This window comes from Procambarus clarkii, unplaced genomic scaffold, assembly GCF_040958095.1.
Source record: "Procambarus clarkii isolate CNS0578487 unplaced genomic scaffold, FALCON_Pclarkii_2.0 HiC_scaffold_127, whole genome shotgun sequence".
NCBI lineage: Eukaryota > Metazoa > Arthropoda > Malacostraca > Decapoda > Cambaridae > Procambarus > Procambarus clarkii.
The window spans coordinates 786,567-796,383 of record NW_027189160.1 but is presented as its reverse complement, the minus strand read 5'-3'; the positions used below and the strand labels follow the sequence as shown (position 1 = coordinate 796,383).

The following is a 9,817-nucleotide window of genomic DNA, read 5'->3' as shown; positions in this document are numbered from 1 at the left end:
ACAGTATCGCCCACAGGATTAGTATATAGGGTTCACTGCCGCCCACAGAGTCGGTATGGAGTCCACCGCCACCCACAGGGTCGGTATGGGGTCCACTACCGCCCACTGGGTCGCTATGAAGTCAACTACCGTCCACAGGGTCGGTAGGGGTCCACTACCGCCCACAGGGTCGGCAGGGGGTCCACTGCCACCCACTGGGTCGGTAGGGGGTCCACTGCCGCCCACAGGATCGATAGGGGGTCCACTGCCGCCCACAGGGTCGATATGGGGGGGGTCCACTACCGCCCACAGGATCGATAGGGGGTCCACTACAGCCCACAGGGTCGGTAGGGGGTCCACTGCCGCCCACACGTTCGGTAGGGGTCCACTGCCGCCCACAGGGTCGGTAGGGGGTCCACTGCCGCCCACAGGATCGATAGGGGGTCCACTGCCGCCCACAGGGTCGATAGGGGGTCCCTTACCGCCCACAGGGTCTCTATGAAGTCAACTACCGCCCATAGTGTTTGTATAGTGTCCACTATCGCCCATAGTGTTATTATGGGGTCCACTACCCCTCATAGGGTCGGTATGGGGGTCCATTACTACCCACAGGGTGTGTCTGGGGTCTATTTTGGCAATACTGCTTTTCCAATCTCATTTGTTGTTCAATGTAAAATATTTGTTGCTCGACTTGCAACAATTTATATATATATATATATATAGTATAGTGCCTTTGCAATAATGTACCAATGTGTGTATTTTCATAACTCGTTTTAAATTGTTGAAAAATAAATAACTACATTGTGAATGCAAGTCAATGTTTACATGCTAAATCAGAGTTGCCAGATTCCGCTTAAAATAGCAAATTGTGCTTATTTTCAAAGCTTGAGAATTTAGCTTTAAAGTAGTTAAAAAACTACGAATTTCGCAATTTGCTATGTACTTTAGTGTACTATTTTAAAATAAGGTTGGTTTTTAAGCTGCAAGTCATATGAATCTCAAAAAAAGTATATTATTAACAATCTTATCTCCATAGTTCACTAGTTTCTGTAAATCAGATCTGGTAACTGTAGGCCAAGTACTGGTAGACTCAAGACACAATGTGTGTTGAAGCTATTCTCTTTGAAGAAGTCATCTCGACAGGATCTTCCAGCTCCAGCTATAAAACTTCACCAAACATGGATCTACCTAGTACATCAAATGGTAAGGAATTACTAAACTGTAGTAAACTGAATCTGACACTGTCATATATATATATATATATATATGTATGTGTGTATGTATGTATGTATGTATGTATGTATGTATGTATGTATGTATGTATGTATGTATATATATATATATATATATATATGTTGTACCTAGTAGCCAGAACGTCGTACTCGGCTTACTATGCAAGGCCCGATTTGCATAATAAGCCAAGTTTTCCTGACAGTATATTTTCTCTAATTTGTTTTCTGATGAAATGATAAAGCTACCCATTTCATTATGTATGAGGTCAATTTTTTTTATTGGAGTTAAAATTAACGTAGATATATGGCCGAACCTAACCAACCCTACCTAACCTAACCTAACCTATATTTATAGGTTAGGTTAGGTTAGGTAGCCGAAAAAGTTAGGTTAGGTTAGCTTAGGTAGGTTAGGTAGTCGAAAAACAATTAATTCATAAAAACTTGGCTTATTAGGCAAATCGGGCCTTGCATAGTAGGCTGAGAAGTGCGTTCGGGCTACTAGGTACGACATATATATATATATATATATATATATATATATATATATATATATATATATATATATATATATATGAGGGGTACCACCTCTGGTGCAAGTGTAGGGACCCATAGCCTCGGAGAAGAAAATAAAGAGTACTCAGAGAAGACCTTGTGGATCCTCACTGAACACTTTCATATTTTCTTCTCCTACCACCCTTATTCTTTTGGTATGTGTGTATATTTATCTAACTTTATTTGAAAACGTCATTACACAAAAAAAGTTACAATATTGATTATATATATATATATATATATATATATATATATATATATATATATATATGTCGTACCTAGTAGCCAGAACGCACTTCTCAGCCTACTATGCAAGGCCCGATTTGCCTAATGAGCCAAGTTTTCCTGAATTAATATATTTTCTCTAATTTTTTTCTTATGAAATGATAAAGCTACCCACTTCATTATGTATGAGGTCATTTTTTTTTTATTGGAGTTAAAATTAACGTAGATATATGACAGAACCTAACCAACCCTACCTAACCTAACCTAGCCTATCTTTATAGGTTAGGTTAGGTTAGGTAGCCGAAAAAGTTAGGTTAGGTTAGGTTAGGTAGGTTAGGTCGTCGAAAAACAATTAGTTCATGAAAACTTGGCGTATTAGGCAAATCGGGCCTTGCATAGTAGGCTGAGAAGTGCGTTCTGGCTATTAGGTACGACATATATATATATATATATATATATATATATATATATATATATATATATATATATAATTTTTTTTTCTTCCAATAATATAGTATTCGCTTGAAATTAACAGCCTGGTCAATCAGGCTGTTGGATTCAACTCCTCTCAGTTTTGTTATACGAGTTACAGCATGGTTAATCACATCCAAAATTAAAGTTATTTCCAGATGCAGTCCTAAAATTTTTAACATTGCTCTCACTAGTGTTAATGTAGATTATTTCATAATTTAAATAATATATTTAATTACTGTAGTACATTTTAACAACAATTTAACTTATAATTTTTGCAGCATAGGTCATTTGAATATAAGTATTTTATTAGAAACTATTTCCTTCAGGTCTTCAGGGAAAATTCTTGAGGAGATGCACAAACTGCAAACAATGTGTGCATGTCCGAAGCAATGTTTGCAAGTTCTGCCAGTGTGACTTCCGAAACAGTAGAGAATTAATGAAGAAAGAAGAGGAAGCCCGTTTTCTACTTAAAGGCAAGAAGGCTTTAGAACGAAATACAGCAAGCCGGGTTCTACGAAGGATTGAAAATCAGGTATTGAAGTTTGTCTACATCTGTTGTATTCATTTGTATTCTTCTTATGCTGAACTTGCTTGATAAGGTATAGAATCAACATGAATAATGCTGTACAGTACTTACATACTATTTGTTTATTTATTTATATACAAGATAGCACACTGGGATTATGAGAGTACATAGAATTGATGTTTTTACATTCTTGTAAAGCCACTAGCACACATAGTGTTTTGGGCAGGTCCTTAATCTAACAGATAATTTTAAATAGGCAATTTAAAGCTTAAATGGAAAAAATTGGCTGGTACATTGTAAGAAAGTATCACAAAGATTACTATGTACATTAAAGTAAAATTTGAGGGTTATCAACATATAAATTGTAGCATAATTTGAGGAATATTTCAAGGTATAATATAGTAAGATATGCATTCAATATAACAATCATGATATAAGGTGATAGCAATGATTACAATGGAAAAGTTGTATGGTTTAGGCACATATATTCTGGCATTGGATTTCATAAGATACAGTGCGAGTTTAATACACTAGTTAGGAAACTATCAAGAAAAAATTTAGGTACTTTTTGGTTTTATTTTTTAAAATGGCAGAAGTTGGACAGTTTTTAAATTTGTTAGCAAGTTAGTTCCATAGACAAGGTCCCTTTATTTGCATAGAGTATTTACACAGAATAACTTTGACTCTGGGGATATCAAAGATATTTATTTCTGGTATTGTGATTCTATTATGGGTTCTATTGCACATGCCCAGCTATGCTTCAAACATTTATTTTGTTGCATTTTCCCAGATAGTGTTATTGTTTAAATATTATTTGCTTTTCAGCTAACATATCTGCGTGGCTGTGGGTATGAATCAATCGTTATCTATTACAAGAAAGGACCAGCACGACAAGAAGAGGACAAGAAGATCTTCACCACTAACTTCTTTTTGTGTAAGTAGTTCACATAATATATAAATATATCACCACCTATTATTTTCTCTCATATATATATATATATATATACATATGTATATATATATATATATATACATATGTATATATATATATATGTCGTACCTAATAGCCAGAACGCACTTCTCAGCCTACTATTCAAGGCCCGATTTGCCTAATAAGCCAAGTTTTCCTGAATTAATATATTTTTTCTAATTTTTTTCCTATGAAATGATAAAGCTACCCAATTCATTACGTATGAGGTCAATTTTTTTTATTGGAGTTAAAATTAACGTAGATATATGACCGAACCTAACCAACCCTACCTAACCTAACCTAACCTATCTCTATCGGTTAGGTTAGGTTAGGTAGCAGAAAAAGTTAGGTTAGGTTAGGTTAGGTAGGTTAGGTAGTCGAAAAAACATTAATTCATGAAAACTTGGCTTATTATGCAAATTGGGCCATGCATAGTTGGCTGAGAAGTGCGTTCTGGCTATTAGGTACGACATATATATATATATATATATATATATATATATATATATATATATATATATATGTATATATATATATATATATATATATATATATATATATATATATATATATATATATATATATATATATATATATATATATATATAATTTCAATTCAATCATCTCTGTCGTTGATGTATATGGCAAAAAGTGTGTGGCCCAATACAGCACTATGTCTTAACGTAATGGGTCCAAGGGCCCATAAGGTCTCGACAGCATTAAGGGCCCTTTAGCAAACCAGTGTGCTGGTGCCCCTATGACACCCATGACGTCTTTGTATCATTTCAAGTTTGTACATGTACTTCTTAAGATATGGGCACCATACAACTGCTGCATATTCTAGCTTTTGTCTAAAAAAATCATGAACAATTTATTTATTATTTATCCATGAATGCCAGAACTAAACCCTGTGGTACTCCACTCGTGACATTTCTCCAGTCCAATACATTGCCTCTGATTACTGCCCTCATTTTTCTATCAGTTTGAAATTTTTTAATCCATGTTAGAAGCTTACCTGTCACCCCTCCAATATGTTCCAGTTTCCAGAACAAACTCTTATGTGGAATTCTATTGAATGCCTCTTTTAGGTCCAGATAGATGCAGTCAACCCAACCATATCTTTCCTGTAAAATTTCTGCGGCTCGATCATAGTAACTGATTAAATTTGTTACACAGGATCTTCCATTTCAAAATTTTTTATTTTTTATTTTTATTTTTTATTCCAGCACGCACAAGGAAGCTTGATGCAGATAAACTTACATTAGGATCAGAAGGTGATAGCGATAATGCCCTGGAAAAAAATCCTGACGAGCTACAAGTGCAGCAGGTGCATAAAGTCCAAAAGGTACCGCAGGTGCAAGAAATTCAACAATTACAAAAAGTTCCGCAGGTGGAACATTTACAAAAAGTTCCGCCGGTGCAACAAGGGCTACCATTAGCAATCCTTCAGAAACAGCAAGAAGTACAAGTAGTAAAATTTGAACCACAGGGAACTACACCAGGAAAACAGTGTAGTAACAACGGAATGGGAATTTTAAAATACCTGAGGAAACAGGTAAAAAAGGACAAACAATAGAAATGGTTCCTTACACATTATTTGGTAGTTTATAGGTATTTTACTTATAATACTTTATATTATGTCTACAGTTTATAATTTAGTTTACAGTTAATTTACTTTTCAACTTCCATATCTTACATGAAGGATTTTTACTGTTTTTCATTTTTAAAACCTTATTAGTATCATTTATAGTTTAGTGTCAATTCACTTATAATACAATATATGGAATAATTTACTAAATTCATTTAACTATAATAAATTTAAATAAACATTTTTACCCCAGGATGAGTTTCAGTCACCCTACCCAAAAAATTAATGTTTCTTTATTACTAATCTTGTGAGAGGTAGCTTATTGTGCAGCCCATACTCATTCTGTGAGTGTTAGTTTATTGTGCACCCCATAGTCATCATGTCACCCAAGCCTGCTGCAGCTGCACCTGAGGGGTGGTGTAGGGAACCATTAGTGTACTATTATGATTTGAGAGAGAGAATGCTCTGTGGACAGAGCATCAATATGGCTTAAGGCATTGAGCTTTGCCTCAAGATGAAGCTTGGGCTGATCTCTGATTTGCTTCTTGGGAGTCTTCATTTACGTGCACCCCATACTCAACCACTTTGTAGTAATTAATTGTGCAACCCATACTCATCCTGTTACCAGTAGTTTGTGCAACCCATACTTATCCTGTGATCCCTATCCCTCTACTTCAAGTCCCTCAAGGGGCGCACGAATTCAGTTTGGCATACTGCATCCTGCCTTCCCATCCCTAGCTACTGACCCATCACAATATTTTATTTTATTTTATTTATATATATACAAGTAGGTACATTGGGGTTGTGAGAATACATTGAATAGTACAGTATTTACAATCTTGTAAAGCCACTAGTATGCGCAGCGTTTCAGGCAGGTCCTTAATCTAACAGATAATTTTAAGTAGGTAATTTCTATCAGAATTGATAAATGATAATAAATACATTGTTTACGTACATACATTACAAATACATACATATAAGCTCAAAAGCTTCATTGAAGGTTGTAACAGAACCCATGAGCACCACACCAGAAAAAAATACAGTTTTGATATTCCAAGAATACGACTTAATCAAACTAGAAATGCTCTACAAATCAAGGGACCCAGAATGTGGAATGATCTTCCCAACCATGTTAAAGACTGTACCTCTCTCAACCAGTTTAAGATAAAAACTAAACACTACCTAATAAATTCACTAACCTACCTTACCCCTCTATTGTCAACCCATGTCTGTTATTTTTTTTTTTTTTTAATCAACACTGTTTGTCAACCTATTGTATTTGTGCTGCTTTTTCAGTCATGTTCCCTCTTTTTTTTTATCTTTATTTGTATTTGTTCTCAACACATTTTATTCTTTATGCTCAATTAGTATTAAGTTCTAGATATTAATGTTTTTCCTGCCCGAAACGCGTTGCGTAATAGTGGCTTTAGGCATTGTATGTACTAGCTCTATCTATATATCGATCCATTAATGTAACATTACTTGTATGTATGTACCTTACCTGAATAAACATATTTATTTATTTATTTATTTATTTATACAAGTTTAACTCTGGGGATATCAAAGAGATATTTATTTCTGGTGTGGTGATAATGGGTCCTATTACATCTGTCCAGGAAGAGTTTCAGAGCAGGATTTGCATTTAAGAACAGGGTTTTGTAAATGTAGTTGACACAAGAGAATTTATGGAGTGAGATTATGTTTAGCATGTTTAGGGAGTTAAACAAGGGGGCTGTGTGTTGTCTGAAAGCAGAATTTGATATTATTCTGATAGCAGATTTTTGCTGGGTGATGATGGACTTGAGGTGGTTTGCAGTGGTTTGCAGTGGTTGAACCCCATGCACAGATACCATAGTTGAGATAGGGATAGATTAGTGTATAATATAGAGAGATGAGAGCAGGGTTAGGTACATAATATCTGATTTTGGAGAGTATACCAACTGTTTTAGAGACTTTCTTAGTTATGTATTGTATGTGGGTACTGAAGTTGAGTCTCTTGTCTAAGAATAGACCAAGAAACTTTCCATCATTGTTATTGCTAATGTTTACATTGTCATCTGAAGCTGAATTGCATTTGTAGATTTGCTTCCAAATAAATGTAGTAGGTCTTTTCTATGTTAAGTGTTAGTTTGTTGGTTGACATCCATAAGTGGACTTCCATAAGTGGGGAGGTTGGTGTTGGGGTTACCTGTGGGAGGTGTACTGTGGGAGGTTGGTGCTGGGGTTACCTGTGGGATGTGTACTGTGGGAGGTTGGTGTTGTGTACTGTGGGAGGTTGGTGTTGGGGTTACTGTGGGAGGTTGGTGCTGGGGTTACTGTGGGAGGTGTACTGTGTGAGGTTGGTGTTGGGGTTACCTGTAGGAGGTGTACTGTGGGAGGTTGGTGTTGTGTACTGTGGGAGGTTGGTGTTGGGGTTACCTGTGGGAGGTGTACTGTGGGAGGTTGGTGCTGGGGTTACCTGTGGGATGTGTACTGTGGGAGGTTGGTGTTGTGTACTGTGGGAGGTTGGTGTTGGGGTTACTGTGGGAGGTTGGTGCTGGGGTTACCTGTGGGAGGTGTACTGTGGGAGGTTGGTGTTGGGGTTACCTGTGGGAGGTTGGTGTTGTGTACTGTGGGAGGTTGGTGTTGTGTACTGTGGGAGGTTGGTGCTGGGGTTACCTGTGGGATGTGTACTGTGGGAGGTTGGTGTTGTGTACTGTGGGAGGTTGGTGCTGGGGTTACCTGTGGGAGGTGTACTGTGGGAGGTTGGTGTTGTGTACTGTAGGAGGTTGGTGTTAGGGTATTCACCTAGTATATCTTGTTTCTGGGTGTACTAACCTAGTATATGTTGCGTGTGTGTGTGTATACTCACCTAGTCTCACCTAGAATATCTTGTGTGTAAGTTCTCAACTAGTACTCACCTAGTATACCTTGTATGTGTGTATTCACCTAGTATATCTTGTTTCTGGGTGTACTAACCTAGTATATGTTGCGTGTGTGTGTGTATACTCACCTAGTCTCACCTAGAATATCTTGTGTGTAAGTTCTCAACTAGTACTCACCTAGTATACCTTGTATGTGTGTATTCACCTAGTATATCTTGTTTCTGGGTGTACTAACCTAGTATATGTTGCGTGTGTGTGTGTATACTCACCTAGTCTCACCTAGAATATCTTGTGTGTAAGTTCTCAACTAGTACTCACCTAGTATACCTTGTATGTGTGTATTCACCTAGTATATCTTGTTTCTGGGTGTACTAACCTAGTATATGTTGCGTGTGTGTGTGTATACTCACCTAGTCTCACCTAGAATATCTTGTGTGTAAGTTCTCAACTAGTACTCACCTAGTATACCTTGTATGTGTGTATTCACCTAGTATATCTTGTTTCTGGGTGTACTAACTTAGTATATGTTGCGTGTGTGTGTATACTCACCTAGTCTCACCTAGAATATCTTGTGTGTAAGTACTCAACTAGTACTCACCTAGTATACCTTGTCAGACCTTGCCTATACCCTATACAGACCTAGTGTGTGTGTACGATCATATGTGGCATTCTTCCAAGAAAAGGAGTTAGAAATGAAACGGTATAATCAGATCCTTTTATACAACACATTGAGAAAGAATAAAGGTTAAGTGTGGTATCAGTAAGATTTACACACTAGTCCACACTTGCGTGGTGTACAATGTAAGTGGAGGCAGAGTTGGAGGGAGGGAAATGTAGTTGGTGGACCTGTGGTCAGGGTGGCTCCAGAGGTAGGGTGTCAAATTTCAGTGTTTATGGCAGGGTAAGGGAATGGTCGTCGTTGGTCTTGTGATTCAATATTTTCTTGTTGTCGCTAAGTTACACTTTTTCAGGTCTATATAGTACAATGGCCAGTCCTCATGTACCTAGTAATTATGTACCTTAAATTATGTACGTAAATTATGTAATTATGTTCATGTACCTAGTAGCTAGTAGTTATAGTGTCAGTTGGGGGTTAATGGGCCAGGCCGAGTGTGCCTGTGCCCCACAAATATCACCCTTATTGCTGACTAGTTGGTATAACGGCTTTTCCCAAACCTCTCTCTCGCCAGAATTATACTGACATGTGAATATCTTTGGCAGTTGATGAATCCTAAATATAAATAATAAATAAATAAATGTTTATTTAGGTAAGGTACATCCATACAAGAAATTTTTACAAAGATTGGTGGACTTATAGATAGATTCATACATTGCATAACTGCATGGCATAACTGGCAATCCCCTCATAGTGTTCAAGTGAGAACTGGATAAGCACCTCCAAAGGAT

At 36.9% G+C, this 9,817-nt stretch overlaps 1 protein-coding gene across 1 annotated transcript; it reads left to right on the top strand.

The window, feature by feature from the left end:
* The first annotated feature begins 1,034 nt into the window (after nt 1-1,034).
* Nucleotides 1,035-5,798, top strand: LOC138360883 (uncharacterized). Its single transcript, XM_069320393.1, has 4 exons — nt 1,035-1,182; nt 2,789-2,994; nt 3,814-3,922; nt 5,185-5,798. The coding sequence occupies exons 1-4, from the start codon at nt 1,080-1,082 to the stop codon at nt 5,532-5,534; spliced, it is 768 nt and encodes a 255-aa protein (XP_069176494.1). The 5' UTR covers nt 1,035-1,079; the 3' UTR covers nt 5,535-5,798.
* Nucleotides 5,799-9,817: the final 4,019 nt, after the last annotated feature.

Coding starts and splice junctions, on each gene's coding strand:
- LOC138360883 (XM_069320393.1), top strand. CDS start 1,080: ATGTGTGTTGAAGCTATTCTCTTTGAAGAAGTCATCTCGACAGGATCT. Junction 2,995..3,813: donor TACGAAGGATTGAAAATCAG/GTATTGAAGTTT, acceptor TTTGCTTTTCAG/CTAACATATCTGCGTGGCTG. Junction 3,923..5,184: donor CACCACTAACTTCTTTTTGT/GTAAGTAGTTCA, acceptor TTTTTATTCCAG/CACGCACAAGGAAGCTTGAT.